The following is a 21,774-nucleotide window of genomic DNA, read 5'->3' on the forward strand; positions in this document are numbered from 1 at the left end:
GGTGATGACAACAAGGTACAGATTGTAGAGGATATTATCCACCATATATAGGCCGGAGACCTCTGAATTCCCGTGACTTCAGACTTGAGGAGACAAGTTCAAGTCAGCGTCTCGCGTCGAAGGAACGAGACATCCTACATCAGCCGCTGCAAAGAAGAGGAAAGTACGGACGTTTGTCCACCTTTTGGAAGCGTTGTGTTCTAGACCCATACCACAATGATGATGTGCGTATCACATCCACACCTTTGTTGGTTGGTGAGCTTCATGAATTTGTTTCGATCTGATTCCCGTCGCCAGGTTCAGCATCGAAGGCCTCAAATTCTCATGCTTAATCGTGAGTTCAGCAGCATAATGTGCCACTGAATGTCGAAGCTGCCGACAAGGCTATGGCCTGAAGTCTGGTCTCAGGGTATCTAGGCCATGAAGTTCTTCCAGCCAATAAGGATCCATGTCTTTGCCATGCCGAGAGCAGAGCTAATGTATGCAGACACACAAGAAAGGTCGACAAATAACATGTGATGTCTCCAGAGACTTTCTGAAAAGTCGCTGATTACATCTCGGTACGGACAAGGCGAGACCTGGAAAAGGACCCTGCATAAAAACAGGCTTGTCCAGCAAACTGCGTTCATTCGCTGCCTCAACATTCTCATTCGCTCTGCCTGAAGGTTTCATGACCCATTCCAGGACTCAGCACAATCCTGCTGATATGTCTGGTGATTGTGTCGATCTCCTCCATGGTTCTCTCACGTTGCTGTTGGACAACTGACAGCTGATCCTTGTCTTCTTTCACATGCTGTCTCCTCAACTCTAGTGCATGGCTGATTTGAAAGTACTGCTGCAGTAGCCGACCGCACGCCAGTTCGCCGTTGCGAATCACTGACTGCAACTCTTGTTCTTTGCTCGAATGAAATTCGTGTCGTTTGCGAAGTTCCTCGATCTGAGAGTGCAGGCTTACAAGTGTCGACGATAGGTCTTGATTGCGGTAACTGACAGCTTCTGGAGCCCTTTGAACATCATTTTCTGAGGAAAGCGGCGTCTCATGGGTTTCCTTCTGCAACGGAACTCGTGAATCTGGAACGAAGCATCAGCAGTCGCATCTCTAATGATCTGTCATCCGAACCATTGATAGATGAGCTCACTGATTGAGGAGGTTCTACTTTCAAGGGCGTTTTTCGATCGCATGAGCCCGGACCTGCAGTTATGCGGGTTGCGCAGGTATTGGGACTTTCGAGCCTGTGCTGTACCTTTGGTGTGAGTGTCGATGTGCTCTGGAATCAGCCACAACACCTGCACTCACATTTGGTCTCTGTCGCGGCCCTTCCATCGCAAAGAATCGTGGCTAGACAGTGATGAAGTCAATACTAGTATGTAGTTTCTTGGATTTTTAAAAAGGCAGAGAAATTTCTGGCATATATCCCTGGCGAAGAACCCAATGATATTGGTGAAATGCCATCCGAGCTAAGCCACCAGCGTCATTTTAGCGTTCGCCTGTTCATTGGAGTGAGTGCACCCGTCGGTTCCATCGGAAAGATAGAGTCTTGAGCGGCAATTTTGCGGTTCTTCGGTCTACGATTGCTGCGTAGACGTCTCAAATCACTCCGGATTGCACAAATGCGAGCCATTTCACCTTCACTCTATGTTACATACGCAAAGCATTTGAACTTGTATCTGGTGCAACAATGTCATCTGAATCGTACCCTGCCAACGAGATCCGGCAAAGTATCGCTGATGTATGAGAGAAGTTTTCCGCGCCTAGGATCTATAGGCTAAGCTTGGCAGAGGATTTCCATTCGAGTTCAACAAGACGTGGACTGGATCCTGAGCCTTTACCACTCGTGTGGCGCCGAAGGAGAGTTCCTCCATGAACAGCTGACACGATACCTGTTCTACCTCAATTATTCTGTGAAACGAGGTGCACTTAACGCGGGTGTTCTCTTCGGTCAAGGTGGCGAAGGATGTGAACCCGATGCGGCCTGCTCTCAGCCAGAACGGAGTCGAAGACTAGAGGCGTGCTTGGGTCTGCAATCGACCGGAATCGACGGATTCGGATCGAATGTGGGAGGTAGCAACATGATGATGATACCTGATGACACTCACACGCTGCACAGTCACGAAGAGTCTTTACTTCCAAGCGTCGATAGTCCCGGATGTGCGTTGCCAACGGACCATGCTTATAACGGATCCTTGCATAGCACCCTGGCCATGTCTTGGACGGGCGTCCATGAACAACAGATTGATCAACCATCACAGGCGTTCGACGGCGTGTGTACCTCTGACGGTCGGTCCATACTCCATCAGGAGGATGAAGTTCACCTACCTACTTCGACCATAAATCCATCATTACTTGACATGAGGTCAGCTGGTCTCGCAGGAAAATCTCAGCAGAGATACGATACCATGAACCACTCCAAGAAGAGGAGTTTGAAACGGTTGAGGATATCAGACCAAGACGAGAGAACCCGCTCCACTGGTGTCACAGAGTTCCAATATGTCGGTGGGCTGCAGAGAACGCCTACGAAAGCACCTACAACGGCAGTAAGAAGTCTGTACACGGCGATCGAAAGTGAAGACTGGCAAAGCAGGCTGAAATCGATGGCTACCTCATGTGCTGGCTCAAATCAAATGAACATGAGGCCGGTCTCTATGGCATTGGACGCAGTCGTCAAAACTTTGCACGGGTTGGAGACCGTACAAGAGTACATCGCTCTGATGAGACGACTCGTCTTGCTTCGCTTGGCACATCATTACCTTACTTTCTACAATCTACTGAAAGATGATCATTGCGAGCGAAGAGCCCATCGTGAAAGAACTGGTGGCAAGCTGGAAGTTCGAGTGCTGGATTCCATGATAGTGGCGGCGTTTCCCAAAGTTGGAACTCCGCCTAATGTTGCTGGGCAACCACTAGACGACTGGCGAGCGCGGACGCAGAAAGAGCGAAAATCAATCTCAAATCAACTCCGGGTAGCCAAACACTGGAAAGCCGCCGTCGACTCGTTAGGAATGGGCGGAATAGCTCTATTCCCGGCAAAAGGGGAGGTGAACAGTACCACGTAAGTCAAACGTCTCCCCACACTATCGAGTCTGACCGATTTTATGGGTTCGAAACACTTTCTGATGATCAAACTGAGAGGCTTTTGACCTCGATCAAACATACAGACCAGGGTCGATTAGCAGAGATTGCAAAAAGCTTTGCTCCTTTTGTGGAGGACCTCAATGAAGGTCGACGCCCAAAGACTATCGATTCGGCGCTTTGAGTTCGTCTATTCACTGGAGTGCTGGTGTGCTAGCCTGTGCAACCTGGAAGATGAGCGGCCTTGTCTCGAGTAGCTTTTGCAATTATGCATGGCAGTTTGCGGAAAGAGCAGAACTAACCCCCTAAAATAACTCTGAAATATCACCATGTCCTATCAGGCGCGTTCGACGATGAGGTTAAGAAGTGCAAACCTATCCTAGCCTCAATCTGTGTACCTCTCGTGCCGCCTTTCCCTCCTTTGTCGTTCCTCTCTGAGTGCCTCTTCGACATCGGTCAGGCCTTCAAGGCGACCATGAAACGTATCATGACCCTGTCCAATTTGATTTCCACCCTCTGCAATATGTGTGCCAAAGTGGAAGGAGAGAACGGCGACCTGACAAGATGTCAGCCTCATATGTTCAAGCGACTTCAAGACGCTGACCACCAAGAGCTCAACCAATATGCTGGCAGCGGTGTCTTTAATAGCTGTGGCCAGCATCTCACGTTGTATCAATGGGGCACAATAGGTCGAGTACCCGGACGTTTTTTGGCAGGTACCAGCTTCAATATCGCGTGAGGGAAATGGCGAAGCGCGATCGCGCATTGAGTTGAAACCACAGCAATGCAATTGGTCCTGAATCGAACTTATGGCGGCTTCGTTCTTAGATCGAAACAAGCGACTCCATCGTAGTTCCGTACTGCAACTCCTGCTGTCGCTAGGGAATCCAACGGTCCCGGAGATAGCTGCTAGAACAACCGGTATGACCAACAGAACATAGGAAGCAAGAGACACCACTGGCCTCCTGCGAGCGTTCTGCGCAATATCGGTGTTGGCCAGCGCGTAAGATAGCGCCACAGTCGCAATGAAAGACAGGATATTACCCAGTGCGATGACAATACTGAGCGGCAAGAGCAATTTATGCACACATATTATCGACCATCTGCAGGTTATGAGCCAGACATGTGGACCAGGTAACGAGAGCTTACATCGATAGAGCCAAGATGACCCCCCCAGGCTGCGGATGTTATTCAGCAGATGAAGACAAGACGGCGATGGGACGTACAACAACCATGGCGAAGGACAAATGTTTTCCGAGCATCTTCAAAATCTCACTAAGAAGCGAAGGGTGAGGTACGGGGGATGAACTTGTTACAAAAGTCCATGTACCCAACATGAACTGTCTAGGTACGGAAGTCTCTGTAGTCGCAGTAGCTAGAATGACATTTTGCGGACTGTCAACGCCAACGAACAACAGCAAGAAGATGATGGAGAGTTATAGTTCGTGTCAAGCCGCCTTAGAGTGATGTCACTTCAACTCTGGTAGACCGGTCAAGAACAGGAGCGGGGACACTGCATGATCAATACGTCGTACACGTGTCCCCCTTCATATGGAGATATCATGCTCGCTCATACGCATGTATTTCTCTGCATCTGATTGGAAGATACCAATCGGTATCTGCAAGTGGTCAGAGGCGACCCCGGGACTTGGCTGCTAGCCATCAGCGACAAACGCAAGTGGCCGAACAAGATTCGTTAGACCTCCTCGCCGCCGTATTTATAGCCTTGTTGACTAGATCCGTCTCCGCAAAACATTGCACCATGGTGGTGAGAGTTTTTACACCTTTTTGTCTGGAACATGGCGAGGATTTGGATCAACAGTAAGGCAAGTCGCCATGAATCATAGAGCTTGTCTATATTTTGGGCGTCATTCCGATCTGATACGATGTTAGCATATTCTTCAATGCCTACACATTGGATGCGTACCTGACTCTGCGAATTGGCTGCGACGCTTCCGATGTACCACGAACACGACAAGCTGCATGATTCCTAGTACAGATGCGAAAATTCCAAAGGCTATTGAAGTAATGACTTCTGGTGACTTTGCAGACGCCGACATATTCTGAATTTTGTTTGTGAAGAGTTACTGTGGTATCAGCAGCACCATGAGACCAACATAGGTATTTAAAACCCCCTGACGATGTCTTCTGAGGCAGCAGAACGACATACACGGCGCATGTCCTGCCTTTGACAATCATGGTGCGGATGGCAGTGTAACAGCACGACTGCCAGCTGCAGAACTCCTATGTGTTAAGCAGTTCATCATTCATTGCATGGTCCTGGAGTGATTATACTTGGTCTCGACATACAAGGTGCCAAAACATGATGCAGGTATCTGTCGGGGCTACAAGCACCATGAATGTCAATTTCAGTAAGAATCAGATCGTTGCCAACCTTGCTTGCAGGGGATGGAGAACATCACTGATTGGGCTCTTGGAGGATGTTTCTGCCAAGCTGACATGACATTCATGGTGCTATTGTGGCTGGCGTAGATGCGATGGAGGAAAGATCTCCCTCTCGCCTCTTGAGGCTCTTCACTGCAGTCAGCATGTGTCGGCAGAGTACCCCGCCCCACCCTTACCTACCCAAAGGTACCCTGTGCGGTGCGCTTCTTGAGGACTTCCCCGCAGCCACGAATCGTAGCCTAGCATGCTTCCGGCCAGGGCCAAGATGCTTTTTGTCATTACGACTATCATTGGCCAGGACGTCCAGCATATACGAATGTGGCCGACAGCCAGTTTGACATTCAAGGTGCGCCAAGCTTGCACAGTCCAGAAGCGCGAATGAAGCCCAGCGTCCGACTCGAGAGCCTTCCTCTGGGAAGAGGCTCCTATGTCTTATTCACGCAGTGGTTCATTTGCTCCGGTAACGTCCTCCCCAACCGCCATCCACCCAGCCAGGACAAGCATTTATCACTGCAGGTAGACTGGCTGTAGATCGAACCGCTTGATCTCACTCAAATCAATGTTCTTCTCGCCCGCTTCCCTTGCCCTTTGGATCTTCTCCTACGACTTTAAAATGTCTCCACGCATGATGCCTTGGACACAACAATCTCCGACGATCGAGTGGCACCGCTGCAAACCCTTGTCAGACAAGAAAGCCTCGCTTCCGCGTCGGAGCACGAAAGGAGTCCTGCTGCCGAGCGGCACGTAGATGCCATCTCCGCGTTGTATGCCTGGCGGCCCAACGCCGAAGTATCCTTTTGGTGTGATGAAGAAACGCTTGCCCAGACAATTCGATATTATAGCCTTGTTGAGGCCCCTGACTGCAGCTTCTTCAATGCTCTTCGATCGTCAGTACTGGCGTAGGCTCATGTGTTGATTATTCAGGACCCAATCTTCCCAGCTGCGGAAGATGTCGAAATCTCCGTCCTCGAGGCCATTGTAGGCGCCATCTCCCATGCCCATCTCCAGGATGAAAACCGGCCGCCTGTCACCGTGCGGATGCCGGAACCACTTCACACCGCCGCAGATGGTGTGCATGAAGGCTTCGTCGAACGAGCCGCCACCGAGTGAATAGGCATCCGGCATGAAACATTTGAGAGTCTTAGCCATGGAGGACCAGTCCTTGAAGACGTTGGCGGATGAGAGCGTCTCTGTCAGGACGCCTTTCGCCTGCCTGTCGGCCTGGTGGTATGGAGCTGGCAGTCCATACCCTACGATCTTTGTCAACACCTGCAGGCTGCTTGTCCACTTATCCTTCAATGCGATTGGCAAGGAGAACAAAGGGAATATTGGGGGCGTCCGATGCGACTGTAGGCAAACTGAAATATGTTTCTATACCGGCCCCCGTAAGTGCGGTTGTAAGGGGGCATTTTGGCTTTAGAGGTGATGACACGAGTTTCCGTGAACCTTCTAACGAGCAAGCACAAGCAAGCGTGAAACAAGTCAGAGGATTGAGTCGCTTAGGTCTACGTGAAAGACAGGCCCTAAGACTCGTGCGGTTAACGATACCGTGTTATTCCAGCCCTTCTCATTGCAGCGAAGTTGGCTTCGGGTGAGCCACACTGACCAAGCATGTCACACTCCCACTCGACTAATATCGAGTTCGACTCACCAGCACATACCATCTAAAACACCATCCGGGGCCTACCCGCGAAGTGTAAGATGCATCAGGTGATGCATATGCAATCAGACCACGCGAGTATCCAAAAACGGCAACGAGGAATCTCGCTTCAGAAATCCACAGGGCTGACAGTGTCGTCGTGATTGGCGGTACACGAACAGTACATTACCATCGGCCAATAAGGTCGATAGAACAACAAGTGGGACCCAGAGTATCGCCTGAGGATACAAAGCTTTTGAGCATGTTGAAGAACAAATCAGTCCACCCTCCATCAACCCACCAGCGAGCGGTCCCAATCCCTTGCCGCGGGGCCAAAAGAGCCAGTCATACAAAATGGTTCGGTGCAGCACCGCAACTCTCAGCATACCTATCAGCGACCGACGAAAAGCCACCACCCACACTCGTTACAACAGTCGCCCCAAGCACAGACACGCACATCAACCTGCACAATCGTCCTAGCCCCCACCCTTTCCTCCCCCATCACCGGTGTACAACCACTGTAAAACAACAACCAACCCCACCCAAAAACCACCACCCTCAAAAACACTTTTTCCACACCAACCATGAAATTCACCCTCGCCCTCCCGAGCCTCCTCTCACTCCTGTCTCTCGCGCTCGCGACACCTGTCCCAGCACCAGCACCTGCGCCAGCACCAGTCCCAGCTCCCGTGCCCGCACCAGAACCCAACTTCCGCATCGGCGAGTACAACAACGCCTGCTGTGATGCGTGGGGCGGCATCACCTGGTGCGAGGGTGGGGAGAAACCGAATTGTCACGTCAACTAGATCGCAACGTACCTTCAGACGCAGGGAGGCCTTTTCGATGATGGGAGTTTATGCTGGGGAGAGCGACTGTTTTATCCACGAGTTTACTTTGATTTGTTTTGTTTTCATGGGAACGGCAAATGTCTTGGATCATTGTTTGGGCGAGCCCGTTATGCGTGCTGGCTTGTAGACTGGTATCGGCATACCGTGATTGCTTACCGAGCTGAGCTGATGCTTCGGGGAAAGGAATTTGCCGCTAGGCATGGGGCGGCGCGGTACACGCCCTCTAGGCCCTTGCTTACGGCGTTATGCCGTTGTATAGATCTATGGGAGAGTGGACGTGCTGGGTGTTGTCGAGGATTACCATTAGCCTCGAGGTTCGGCTGGATTTGACGGCGGGTCAGTTTCAGGAAGCCTTGCGAACATTTCCGAGAATGCTAAAGCAGATTTTGACGACGTTGTTCGGGAACAGCCTATACCAAGACCGCTGTATGTGAAGATGTTGCAACCTTGCATTCACCGTTAATATTGCCTTTCGTCACCTTGTCCCTCGATATCGGCTGGCATCTTACGTGGCCGTAGAGGCCAGTGCCGACCAGTGGTCAAGCATGGACCGAGAGAGACAATCATGGCGGCCTGTGCTCTGTCAGCCAAACTCCCCCATCGGCCTTGTGCAGCTATGGACTATTTGTAGTCGACTCGCCGCGTGAACTGGTCCCGCCTGGACGCTAGCCATCAAGAACTGTGAATCTCAAGCCTGGAGCAACACGATAGCTTTCCAAACACCGTTTTCGATGAGACCAAATCCCCCACACGTCTCACAGCTCACCATGGACCTCACCCATACTGACCCTCTGCTTCACTGACTTCTCCGGGACCCTCCCAGCACCCGCGCCCCTAGGCTGCGGCCACAAATCCAACACAGCCTCTTCCCCCACAAGCTCATATTCCCACGCCACCACACTCGGCTCATCCAGCAGCAAACGATACTTCCCCGGGAACAACACTTGGTTCCCGCTCTCATCGTGCCTTGCCAGCCCGCCCAGCGACACCTGCAGGTCCACAGCCTGCGAGGCGCCCGCGGTGATGCCGTGCAGCCGATCGTACGCAACCAGTGTCTTGCGTGGGTACGGCTGCGGGCCGAATTCACCGGCGATGAAGGCTAGGGCGACGAAGTCTGATGATGTGGTGCCGGTGTTGGTCACCGTGGCGGCGAGACCGTTGCTTCTGCTGTCGCTTTTGTTGTTAAAGGGGTGGAAGGGACAGAGATCGAGCGGCTTGCTTGTGTCGCATCGCGCTATGAGATCTGCGATGGCGAAAGACGTTGGCAGCGTAGCTGGGCTGTCGAGCGACATGGAGAAGGTCGTGTAGTGCAAACCATAGCCAAAGGGCAATGTGGCATTGTCGTACCAGCGGTACGTACGGCCTGGCTTGCCGGTCCGTGGGTCAGGTCGTAGTGCCATGTCTGTCATATCAATGCTGTAGACGTATTCCGTCGGATACTGCGTGACAGGCAAGCGGCCCGCTGGCGCAGCTTTGCCTGTGAGGATATTGGCGAGGGCCTCGCCGCCCGCCTGGCCGCCGTAGCCCGCCCACAGCACGGCGCTGACGCCATCGTCGCGCAGATACGGCCCGTTGTCGCACTGTTCGCCCATGTTGATGACGACGATGGGGATGCCTAGGCCGCTCAGAGAGGAGACCACATCGGACATCTCGCCGTGCCATTCGAGGAGGTCGCGGTCGACGGTCTCCATGGCGTCCTGAAGGCGGTTGCCGTCGGCGATGACGATGACGTCCGGTTTAACAGTCTGGACAAACTCATATTTGGAGCGCTGCCAGTTTGCCGTGAGGATGGTGGCGTTGTCGAGGGCCTGGAGGGCTTCGAGCGGGGACTTGATGGACTTGGCGAGGCCCTGGTAATTGCCCTGCATCTCGACGGTGGCGTTCATCCAGCTGCCAAAGGCGGCGATTGTGAGGTTGCGGTCTTGGGGAACCTGTAAGGGGAGGATGCCGCCGTTTTTGAGCAGCACAACGCCTTCCTCGGCTATGCGCAGTGCGAGTTGGTCGGCCTCGGGTGTGCCGACATCAGCCCAGGAAACGGAGCGGTACGGGTTGTCCAAGTCGAAGAACCCGGTTCGAATGAGGCCGGAATATGCTCGGATCAACGCCTGGTTTATATCGTCTTCGCTGAGCAGGCCTTGTCGGACGGCAGAGCCAAGATAATCGGGGTAGTAGTAACCGCAGTCGATGTCAATGCCACTCTTGAGACTCTCGGTGACCATCTCTTCTCTAGAGCCCCGGAAGTGATGGTCAGAGTAAGCGTAACGTACTGCACCGCAGTCACTGACCATATAAGTGCCCTCGTCCTTCCAATCCCAATGGTCTCGCACGATATCCTTCATCAGGTAGGGGTCGGCGCAAGCCGGCGTTCCGTTGATCGCGTTGTAGGAGCACATGAGGGACGCCACCTTCTCATCCCGCACGCACATCTGGAATGGCTGCATGTAGTACTCTGCAAGATCCTGCGATGAGACCGTGGCGTCAAACCCGTACCGAACTCGGCCATGCCAGTTCTCGAGATCGTAGGCCGCCACATGTTTGCAGGTGGCCATGACCTTCCAGCGATGCGGGTCATCACCCTGCATGCCCCGTATGAAAGCCTTACCGTACTGCTTCGTATGATAAACATCCTCACTCGGCACCTCCTGCCCACGACCCCATCGCGGATCCCTAAAGGGATTGAGATTCGGGCTCCAGAAATTCACGCCAGCCCTTCTGGCATTGCTAAAAGCTCTGCCCTCAGTGCTAATGACACCTGCAACATCCCTGACGAGTTGGTCGTCAAACGCCGCCCCCATCGTATAAGGCTGCGGAAAGCACGTCGCGTACGAGAACTCGCCTTCGTCGCTGAAGGTGGTGCCCGGCGCTAGCGCCACGCCGTGCAATGCTTCGTTCCACCAGTGGTAAGGCGGGAGGCCCACGCGCGGCACGCCCGGTGAGACGTTGCCAGTAATGTTCACCTTCTCTTCGAGGGTCAGGGCGCCGATGAGCGCGGTGGCGCGCTCCGTAATGGTTTTGGACTGGTCGCAGACGGCGTTTGCTGCCAATGGGCCAGCGCTGCAGTCAGGGTACGCATGCAGCAGCAGTTCACTAGCGGCCGTTGAAGTCAGCAGTACCAGGGCGGCTGCGTACCTCCATGTCTGACGCTTCATAATGGCTGTATGAAGCACCGTAAGTGGTGAAAAGTTATTGGCAACAAGTCAACTAGTCCATGGCGCCCGTATCTATGTCTCTGAGATATTCCGACCACCGGAACCCCATGTTGGCGCGCCACGTATCATAGAAGGCTAGGCACAAGCGCCTGGCAGTTTTTGATAGCTAAGCTTCAGGGCCAGTATTGAGTCAGTGATGCCAGCCAATGTGCAAGAGGGACGTCCTCACCGATTGATGAACGCTCGCCCGGTTGATCTTGGCTCATGGGGAGGACAGACTTCTCCGCACGGCAAGTTTTCCAATCAGGCTAATTAGTACTGCGCAATTAGTTGTGTAGGCCTGAATGTCATCCCGCCGGGGATATAGCAACATGTGGGCTGGTAAGGTGGAAGTGGTAAAGGAAGACACTGTTGTGGCAACGAATGGATTTGGTCTTGGCAACTAAAAGTCGACCGGACTGAGGGCTTCTCCCAGATCAGGACAAAGCGTGGTACAAATGGATTGATAATTTCAGTAATGATGCTATGCTCGCTTCGTCTTGGGGGTATCAATATATCTATGGTGATCGTCAGGCATCTCGTCGCTCAAAGCATGTAGACCTGCGTCGACTATACGCCTACGCGTGCTGAACAAAGAACGTCAGTTTTACTCAGCCAAGTTCCCTCTCTTCCACTCCCGACGCTTGACAGCGCGCAACACTGGCAGTGTGTTGGCTCGACCTTCCTTTCGGCCAATCTCAATAACCAAAAATCTGACAAAATCTCGACTGATCCAGTAGCTGCTGTGCGCACTCAGCATGCTCAGGTACTGAATCTCCAACGGGCCACCTCCGCTAGCAAGATGGTAGTCGATCTGCCCGTTTTCGTTCAACAGATACATCCTTTTCTCTGCAACGTCCTCACGCGTGAAGTTGTGCGTTTCTAGCTCGACAGTCGATGGCATGTGCGCCACGTGCGGCCGTTCGGGCACGTTTGGTGCTGAGTATGGATCTGGCACAATGTGACTGGCCCATCGAAGTGACGAGCCCATGCGTGATAGCCAACCAAGTGTTGCGGACGGAATCGTGGCTGGCTGTAGAGAAGCTGCGTAGTCGGCGTCCACAGATGCATTCATCAGATACGAGACAGGGTCAGTCCGATTGAGAATGTTGTACACATTGTCAACAGCAAGACAGCCATACTGAGACTCAGAGGTGATGTTGGGGCCGTGAGCTTCGGATTCCATGCCAGGCTTTGCACGCCCTCTCCGAGGAATCAGACGAGCATTGTTGAGGAGCAGGAAAAATCCACACGGCGAGCCACAACAGAAGAGATTGGTCGTGTTGAACTCGAAAGCCTGTTCGCTGGCCTTGGTACTCTCAATGTCTACATCAGCTGAGACGTAGGTGGGCTGATTGCTGAGAATTTCCATGGCCATGACAGACCCGAGAGAATGAGCCACGATATGCACACGTCCAGCCTCGCGGAAGCCCGGATTATTGCGGCACCACAGCCGGTAAACCCGGTTCGCCTCGCGAATCACAGCCGATGTCATCTTTTCCTTATGGTGGGACATGTAATAAGGAATATCAAGCATGACATCCGAGATGATTGACCGAACAGCGGGCAGCGTGTCGGGTGTGATATTCTTGAGCGCAAACGTCCGGTCATCATCTTCGGCTTCTTCCTTGCCTTCATCAAAGGAGACTGTCAACCGCCAGTTGACAGGTAGGACCATAATCCCGCTCTGGCTCTTCATGTTTCCCTTGACCGCTTCGGATGAAAGCTCAACATTGAAATCTCGTCTCAGTCCATTGATGGAGTGCGTGAAGTGAAAACTGTCAACTCTCTCGGACAGCTTCTGACCAATCCCATGAATTACCAGTACCAGATCTGACACTTTTGGTGTACTGTACCGATCATCGCACGCCGCACAAGACATTCGGCGGCCGCGTGTTGTCGCATCCCCCGACTGAGACATATATGCTCCTACTTTGGCATGAGCAGCCTTTTCGTTCATCTTCGGATCCGGATGGATCTTGAGCCACGCTTTCCGATTGAACCCTCGCACAACAGCCACTCCAATCTGTCTGCCTTTCCTAAGAGCGCTGAGAGGGCGTCTCTTTTGAGCGACTGACGGCAAGAGACTTGGCCGAAGTACCTGGGCATTTTTACGATCAATGTAGATAACGCTATGCGTCTCGAACATACGTTTCGAGGGCACTGCCGTTGGGTCTGCTGCAGCGTTCTCGGAGTGGGCCGGTAGCGCCATCGCCTGGGTTTCCTCTGTACTAGTATTCAGCTTATCCGCTCCAGAAGTTGGTCTGCTCGGATTGCGATCATCCCACAGCTTGTGAACAACTTTCATTTCTGCAGAGGCACCGTTGTTGATGCACGCCTGTAGCTCATCTTGATACGACTCGGCGTACGGTTTGATGTATTCGTAGCCAATCTCAAGTCTATTGGCCAAGTTCGCTGGGACGGGCAACATTGTGTCCTTGTAGAACCAGGTCGCGCGAACGACAGTGGAAGTGTCATTGATGGGGCTCCAGTAGATCGGTTTCATCATCAGATCTGGAAGCTCGACCAGATGGAGCCTTGAGACTCCCACGGGAACGTAGACTTTCTCGTTCTCGGCAGACTTGTCAAGTTTTTTCTTCTTGTCTCTCGAACGACTGCGACTGCTTCGTGGACCATCATCCTCGCTCTCCAGGCCTTCGTACAGTCTTGACTGCATATTTCGATTTGATGGCGCTCTCGCAAAAGGGCGACCACTAATATCCGATGCAGAGTGCTCTTCTTGGGGGTGAGACTGGCCAGGTGTACCAGGCCTGGGTGATCCATCGTGGTCAGGTTTGTCCTTTGATGTACGCCGAAATGGAGAGAAATGCCGACGCTTGGTCGGACTAGGCGTCTGTACTGGATCGGCTGTATCGTTACGTTGAAGTTCTTCCTCGTTGACGGGTGTCTCCGTTCCACTCTCGTTGTCGTTTTGAGACAGCATGACATCCGTTCTTGCCACTCCAGGTGTAGTGGTCACTTGATCCGGCTTTGGGCGTCTGACTGTCTCGGGAGAGCTCCGCCTTGACACTTGCCTATCAACAGATCTCGACGAGTGGCCGATGTGTTCTTTCGACGTAAGGGTGGCTACAGCGTGTCTCGAGCTCTGCGACCGCGTGCCAACGGGCCTGTGTTTCTTTCGTACCTCGACGTCACCTCCAGGGGCGAGGTCAAGTACCGAAGTCGCCAATTCCGTACTTGGAGACTTCGGACTTGGGGACCTAAGGCCTTCGCGGAACCTCGGGAAGGAGAACATATGGCGAGAGCTGGGTCTGACATCTTCAATTGGTTTCTTGTAATGTAGACCCTGCCATGCTTCTTCCAGCGCAGCGCTATCCCGTGCAGAGAATGGCTGTGGCGGCTGCTGAGATGCTGTCTCCGCTTGCGCTGGTGGCAGTGGACTAAGAGGGTCGTCGATAGGCAGAGACGAGACATAGAAGAACTGCGCCTCTACCGGTGGGGTATCTATTTCGTTGGAGAGAGGGTCATCGGAGTCGTCGTGGAACGCACAGGTCGGACCGTAAGAGTGCTCGCCTTCCGCCATCGTGCATTTGCCTGGACAGCGGCAGACATGAATTGCGCCGGGTCATAGGAAGTGATGATTGAGGAACGGCCGGGCGAGGTAGGAAGGGGTACCCTTGCTGCGGGAAAGTGATTGAACGTCTTGAGGGCACGAATGAATGATGGATTGCTTCGCGAGCCCAGGCAAATGAGCTCGCTCTTACTGTAGCCGCATATGACTGGGGCCTATTTCTTGAGAAGTATAACCCAACATGTTTGCAAGTCGCTGGCTTGCGGTGACGTCGGTGCGAGATTCAGGTTCGCCGGACTTCTTCGCCGCTTACCCCTGTCTACTCGAACATTCAACGTCCAATCGCGGCTCATTTGTATTGCAGTCTGCTTGTGCTAGCGACCGATGCCACGCTGGCATGCCACTACTTCTACCGCCATTCCGTGTGGCATGGAATAGAAGGAGTCGCTTGCCATTTGATGGAGGACTAGTTAGCCTTGTTTGTACAACTCAGGTAGACTGCATACGATCTACCCGCTTTCGAACAAGCATAATCTATAGCCTATGCCAGCGTTCATCTCTGCCTCCTGTGGGCTGAAACCGATCCTCTCCGAGACCAGTACCTCAAAAATCCCGTCTGGACCACAATCGCAGCTTGGCGGGGTGCGGCTCACCAGCAGACGATGGTTGATCCTCACAGCCCGAAGCCATGAACTGATGCTTGCCATTTTGTTCTCATCCTAGCCGCGGTGTCTTCACTCAATTTCGTTCGCTTTGCCGCTGACCAATAAGCCGATGATCAAGCCGAACAGTCCCAATACACTACTGAAGATCTCAATGACTAGCACCTTGACGAAGAGGGTTGCGTCTGCAGCATCTGCCAAAGCCGCACTGCTGCCGTTGATGCCAACGCTGACACCGCACAGCAAATTGCACACGCCCACCGTCAGACCCGCCCAGAAGAGCGCGTAGCCGGTATACTGATTGGATGGCGTGTAAAGACGATCTTCGGGGACAAGAGTGCCGATATTAGAGGAGAAGACAATAGACATGATAACACCATAGATGGCGACGACTTCGCAGAAGATGATGGAGATGAGGTTCTTGGTCCGTATCCGAGGCGCTTTGACTCCGCCGCCGAGGATGGAGGTGCCGGTGATGAAGATTCCCCTAAGAAGCCATCGTTAGATCTTTTCCAGTACGAGGCGTGCAGCACTATATTGCGCGGGTAAAAGGACGTCTCCGGCCGAGTGTTCTTACCATGCTGCTCCCACGACCGAGAGACCTATACATAATCCAATGCCCAAATCTGCCCATGCGTAGGGTGATACTGTCTCGAGAAAGTTTCCGACCTAGCGTTTTGTAAATACGTGATTCTGGCGGATGTAGTAGGTATTTCATACATTAAACCGTTCGCCCTCGCCATTAAACAGCATGTCTATGTCCTCGACGTTAGCAATGGTAGCAGGCAACATGATTTGCTCACTTACACAAGCCAACGACGCCCAGGGCGGCCGTACCAGCGCCAGCGGGGTACAGGAGGCTCATCTTGATGCCAGAGACAGAGAGCCTTGGATGAGAGTAGGGGGGATGTCGCTGTGCAGAGTGGACTTGCAGGACGACGTGGTCGAGCTTGAGCACTGGATGATGCGCAGGCGCAGGTAAGTTTGAATAAGGCAAGTGTTCAGTTCTACCGCCTTGGCACACCAAATATGTCTACTGGCAAAACATTCAAGCACTCCTGGTTTGGCAGCCTCGTTCAGGCGCATCTTGCATACCTATTGATTCAGTGCGGATTCGCCGCATAGAAGTAAACGCAAGCTGTCGTCAGCATTTGTCTAGCCATGTGTACAGTACTAATGGCTATGTACCGTTTTTCCGAACTTCGTTATTCATCAACCTCGTGAGTGACATTACTCGTATTGCTTCCAATAGTCCAGATTCCGCTGGATGTCAATCCGCCGGTCATAGCCAGCCCGTTGGTCCATCTCATAGCGCCGCTGATTCTCTTGCAATCTATGCTCGATGTTATACCTTGTTAATGCTGCATGCTTCAGACCGTCCATGTCATTTCTTGCCACTGCATCCTTGAAAATTCTCCTCATTCTTTCACTATAGAGTTGACAGCTGATTCCCGCAACGTAGTTCGCTGGCCGCTGCACAGGTACTTTTTGAAGTGTCATGCTCACATCTCTGGCGATTGGCTTCTCCCTTAAAGGCCATACCACATCCTCGTAACATTCCTCGCAAATGGTGAACTCCGGAAGGTTGCTGATAAAGTGCCAGAGCGGGGTGGCGAGCATAGAGTCTTTTGCACACTCGCGAGTCCTTGCCTTCTGCCGCACGAATTCGCCGAAAGCAGTAATGTCCTTCGGCCGGAGGTCTTTCTTCTTGCTGTACCTCGCAAGAAGATCAAGTTCGTTGACAATGCTGTAGAAGTGCTTGCTGCCTGAGAAGAGATTGCAGTACCGCTCTTGGGCCAACTTTCCATCCGGGCGGTCGAAAACCTTCTCCTTCCAGAGTTCGGGAAACACCAATTCCGCCGACCTAACACACGCAGTGCAGATACTGAAGCCCTGTACGGGCACCTTTGTATTTGGGTCGACAACGTGATACCATCGCCGGACCTCCGGCTGTCTACCAGGACAGGGGTATACATCGGGCGGGAGGGTCGTCAAACTCTGAAGAAGGCCCACGTTGGGTACACCGTCCTTGAGACATCTTGCCACTACAATTCGTACCCAAGGACGGCTGAGTGCACAAGTGACTGCTTCAGTTGGAAGTTTCCACTGGCTTGGGACGCAGTAGTCACGTAATGACGACTCTCCAAGAACACGCATGCAGTTAGGACAAATATCAAAGTTCGCCAGGCCAGAGATCGTGTACCATCCCTGTACGCCTGTGGCTGCATACGGCCGAGGGCACATGGGGAAACTGATGGGCCTCTTCTGTTCGGCAGTCGGAGACACAGCAGTATGCTTTTCGGTCGGTGTTGATAAGTCAACAGAAGAGGCCGTATATGAAGATTGTGACAAGTTCGACGACGCCACACGTCCTTGCGGCCCAGAGCTGGCCACACTGATCGTCGTGCCGCTCGTGGTCGAGTATGTCCGACGAGCGGAAGGTCGCAAGTGAGCTTGCTCTGGGATCGTACTGTAGGATGAAGCTCGTTGAGCAGAAGGCGGATGTGGAATTGCCAAAGGTGCAGTTGCGTTGCGCGAAACTGGTCGCTCTTCACGTCCTGGATAGGTACTGGCGCGGTTTGGGAGAGCGTCCTGTGACGCCGTCGACCCTGCACGAGAGACTGGTCTCTCATTCGTTGGAAACGTATAGGATTTTGATGGATGGTTCTCATCCCGACTAGCGATTGACCCGGCCCGGGACATCGGTCGAGGATCTTCGTAAACAGGAGAAGGCTTTCTCGAACGCTGGCCGCTGGCAATGGACCCTTGCGATCCACAACTAGAGTACGTCTCACCAGAGGTAGTAGATGATCTAGACAAGGAAGGGATCGCCTTGGATGCAAGAGTAGCGGCGCCATAGGTAGCAGCTCCCAGCAATGTTGTCATTGGTTTCATGGGGTTCTCACTCAACGAAGGAGGCCTAGACCGCTGTTTCGTTGCAGCTGAGCTTGTTGCGGCGTCCCCGAAGTAATCAGCGACTTTGCGCTCGCCACGAGGAGTTCTCGGCGGGCTCGTAGGCGGAGAAGTCAACGGCGAGGGACCGACCTCATTGCTGCCGTACGATATCGAAATTTTCTTCTGGTTATCTCGGAAAGCCTTCTCAAAATCGGCCTCGAGATTCCTAGGGGTGCGAACAGATGGGGCCGTCGAATCAGGCCGTTCGAATGGACGCTGGTCTGAGAGATCGATGTGCGGTCTCTCGCGGCGATGAACGGACTGCCTTCGAGAACGAGTGCCAGTCTTTTCATCGTACTCCCGGCGTGAAGGCAGGCCTTCGTTGGCAGAGGTATATGGTGACTCTTTAGAGTGCCTTCTCTCAGTCATACGACGCTCATGGTGTCTGCGTCTGTCTGAATCTTCCGCGGCGGAGGCATATGGCGACTCTTTTGGATGCCCGGGCGTTTGAGGCGGTGTAATGTTACCATGTGCTGATCTGTGGGTAATGATTGGCCGTCGGTCCCGAGGTAGACTTCGTTCAGACCTTCGCTTTGCGTCGCCCAACACTTCCGGCCTGGAAGTGGTAGTTCTCTCATCACCGCTCGACCCGGGATGCTTGGAGAAGCTACCGCGATCAACCCTGCTTTTGGATCGATGCCGGCGATAGGACTCCTGTTTATCAGTATCGCTGCCACCTGCTTTTGGTTCTGACCGGTGAGGACGCTTGGATCGCGCCCGACGCCCCGCATCAGTGGCTCTTGGCGTGGCGGCAGATCCAGGCGACAGAAGCTCGACCTTGGATTTGTCGTCAAATGCCGAGGCGAGAAGGTTGCTAGCTGCGACTCTGTAGGCATAGGGTGAAGGTGCTCGTCGCTGACCGGTTTTCATGCCGCGAAGATCTCCTCCAATATCTGTGTTGATACGATGAACATGAGGCCGTCCTCGGGCAGGTTCATCCGCTGCGATGCCAATGGTAGACTTAGATCGAGGCCGACTGGGCGGTTGTGGTATTTCTCTCTCATTATCAGAGGTTGCCGGGATATGAACGAAGCGTTTCTCTTCACGTGAGGTGTTGCTCTCTCCAGGTCGCCGTTCTCGACTTGGAGAGTCATGCGGCGGAGTAGGAAGCCTAGTAGGCTTGATGAAGTCTTCCTTTACTTTCGGCGTAGCATCGTGGCTCTTGTCACCCACATCGATGATCAGTGGGTACTGATCAACCAGACCACGCGATTCGGCAGGAGGAATTCCGTGACTAGAATTAGAGTCTGTAGAATCGGCACCAAATTCCTTCGCCAGAGAAGATACTTCGTCCTCGACAGTCGGAGACGGGGGCCAACTTTTAGGCATGTTGGCTGTTGAATTGAATGCGAGAGACACCAGGCGGATTTTATCATGTCAGAGAGGGCGGCTGCGGCATGGCAAGAACTGCGGACAACGAGCTGATTCCCCCGTTCCCGCGTGCGTACATATGAGGTGACCCTCGCCCAAATGGTCGTTACACAGGGCAGTTCAACTGCGGCCAAACAAGTATGCAGGTTCGGTCGAGGTCGCTTCGGAGCGGAAATGTAGAAACGGCCGATCTCTGTGGCAACTTCCGGATGTGCGGTGCAGTATGCTGAGCAACGCGTTTGGAGGATTGTCAAGACAGCCAGGCAGTGTGGGAGGCGGGGGAGGGAATGAGATAGAGGAACGACAAGATCGAGAGATGGCGCAGAGTTGCTAAGCAGTGGAGTGGAAACGGCCTCCTCCAGTATGGGCTAAGGTAAGGACCAACTAGGCTCGTGCCGGAGGGATAGGAGAGTTGTCAGAGGTGGAAAGTCTTGGGAGGCGTGCATGAGGGGCGGCGGCGGCGGTTGTGGCTGCAAGAGCGCATGCTTGAGACGGGGTTTCCACGAGTCAATCGGGAGCCGAGCGAAGAATTGCGCAGAGTTGTGCTTGTGTGTATTGCCAAAGTTCTTGGAGGGTGGAGGAGTGAAAGAGCGGTCTACTAAGCTGCGGATTGAAGACGAGGCGAGGAAGCAGCGTGATTGGTGAGGCCGTGCCATGCCGCTGCAACATCCTTGCGAGCACTTGGGTTTCGCACACACGATTCCTCAACTAGTGCATGCAGAGAGGCCGATCCTTCGCAGTCTTCTCTCCAGCACTTTGCCCCGTTTGTATGGGCGCTTGACGAGACAAGTGTGGCCTCATGATTCCGCTGCGACCGCAATACCCTCGCCACGCAATGCACAAGAAACACAAGGCCCGAACCCTCCACCCCCCAGATGACAATGCAACCTATCACTGCCTGGCTTCCCGAGCATCCTCCAGTACTCCAAATGCAGTGTGTAATCAACCATCGTGTCCCACTCGCTTAAGGCTTACGGCGAACGCATGGAGCAGCCGGCAGTCTGCAGACGACACCAAATATGGGATCGGCAATTTGGGATACAACAATTTTACGTGTACTCTTGTAACTCGCGCTGACCGATTCTAGAGCCTTAGATTTTTCTGTTGAAAATGCAAGTCGGACGTTGAACCTTTGGCCACGCGGTCCACGGCAGCAGCTAAGAGAAAGGACCAAGCATGTTGGTCTTGGGCGCTTGTCCACTCAGATTTACAGTGGTCCTGGCCGATCAACCGCCGCGCCAGGGTATACCGCCCCACGAGCATCAATGGCTAAGTCTTTGCTATCATCATGCGAATGCAAATGCAAATGCAGCAGTGCCTTATATCAGTGTGGCTACCCAAGGCCAGATGGCAATAGATGCTGTGCGCTGGAACACTTATGGAGCGTCAGAGATGGCCTCCATGAATCAGAGCTACGACTCGTAATAGCAACGCCTATAACCTGATACGGGACCGGTGATCCTCCTGCAGGAGACCCAAACTGTATCGGAAACTTCGCACGATTGCGTCCGTCCTGTGGCTGCATGTGCTGGGCCATAGAGAGAACGCTGAAACGTACAGTGGCATGACGCCAGAGCGATTCGGTGTCATGTCTTACACTGAATGTCAGGGCGTCGAGATGTTCGTGGTGCGACATGTGCTGATGCTTCGGAGCCTGGCTGCTGTGCAACGTAGAGGGCGAGCAGGCTTGTTACGTACCTTGAGTATTCGAATCTCGGAGAAGTAGACAATCAAGGTAAGCCAATAGAGGGGCACAAAAGAACACATTCCGGTGTCTAGTTGGCGGGGCATATCGATAACGCTGATGGCACGGAGGATCAGTCTAGGCTGAGAGAAGCCCCCAACTGTGGCGGCGTTGACTGCCTGTAGTACAGACACAGGTGTTGATGATAGTCTTGGTTTGAGCCTCCTAGGTCGCCTGACCTTCCGGCTAAAGCACCTAGGTCGTTCACGTATACCAGGTGATAAATATGGTAGAACGCCCCGCTTAGACCTGTGCTTCCGGCACGATCTCTTCCCTCACTTCCGGTCCTACACTCCGATCAGCTACGGCCGAGCACACTCTACCTATGTCCGCCTCCTCCATGTTCGCGTCTCTGTCGA

At 53.2% G+C, this 21,774-nt stretch overlaps 6 protein-coding genes across 6 annotated transcripts; 1 reads left to right on the forward strand and 5 right to left on the reverse strand.

The window, feature by feature from the left end:
- Window positions 1-2,202: 2,202 nt before the first annotated feature.
- Window positions 2,203-3,809, forward strand: HMPREF1541_03677 (uncharacterized protein; the record flags this gene model as incomplete). The annotated part of the gene is made up of 2 exons (XM_008718027.1): window positions 2,203-3,043; window positions 3,412-3,809. 2 exons carry the CDS (start codon window positions 2,203-2,205, stop codon window positions 3,807-3,809), a joined length of 1,239 nt encoding a protein of 412 aa, XP_008716249.1.
- Window positions 3,810-6,364: 2,555 nt separating this feature from the next.
- Window positions 6,365-6,625, reverse strand: HMPREF1541_03678 (uncharacterized protein; the record flags this gene model as incomplete). Its single annotated transcript, XM_008718028.1, has 1 exon — window positions 6,365-6,625. One exon carries the CDS (start codon window positions 6,623-6,625, stop codon window positions 6,365-6,367), a length of 261 nt encoding a protein of 86 aa, XP_008716250.1.
- A 2,093-nt stretch (window positions 6,626-8,718) lies between these two features.
- Window positions 8,719-11,112, reverse strand: HMPREF1541_03679 (uncharacterized protein; the record flags this gene model as incomplete). The annotated part of the gene is made up of 1 exon (XM_008718029.1): window positions 8,719-11,112. One exon carries the CDS (start codon window positions 11,110-11,112, stop codon window positions 8,719-8,721), a length of 2,394 nt encoding a protein of 797 aa, XP_008716251.1.
- Window positions 11,113-11,758: 646 nt separating this feature from the next.
- HMPREF1541_03680 (uncharacterized protein) lies at window positions 11,759-14,695 on the reverse strand (the record flags this gene model as incomplete). Its single annotated transcript, XM_008718030.1, has 1 exon — window positions 11,759-14,695. The coding sequence occupies one exon, from the start codon at window positions 14,693-14,695 to the stop codon at window positions 11,759-11,761; it is 2,937 nt and encodes a 978-aa protein (XP_008716252.1).
- Window positions 14,696-15,417: 722 nt separating this feature from the next.
- Window positions 15,418-16,098, reverse strand: HMPREF1541_03681 (V-type ATPase, C subunit; the record flags this gene model as incomplete). Its single annotated transcript, XM_008718031.1, has 3 exons — window positions 15,418-15,832; window positions 15,923-16,014; window positions 16,066-16,098. 3 exons carry the CDS (start codon window positions 16,096-16,098, stop codon window positions 15,418-15,420), a joined length of 540 nt encoding a protein of 179 aa, XP_008716253.1.
- A 477-nt stretch (window positions 16,099-16,575) lies between these two features.
- Window positions 16,576-19,629, reverse strand: HMPREF1541_03682 (uncharacterized protein; the record flags this gene model as incomplete). Its single annotated transcript, XM_008718032.1, has 2 exons — window positions 16,576-17,971; window positions 18,035-19,629. The coding sequence occupies 2 exons, from the start codon at window positions 19,627-19,629 to the stop codon at window positions 16,576-16,578; spliced, it is 2,991 nt and encodes a 996-aa protein (XP_008716254.1).
- Between the last annotated feature and the right edge of the window lie 2,145 nt (window positions 19,630-21,774).

Source organism: Cyphellophora europaea (genome assembly GCF_000365145.1).
Source record: "Cyphellophora europaea CBS 101466 unplaced genomic scaffold supercont1.3, whole genome shotgun sequence".
Lineage (NCBI taxonomy): Eukaryota > Fungi > Ascomycota > Eurotiomycetes > Chaetothyriales > Cyphellophoraceae > Cyphellophora > Cyphellophora europaea.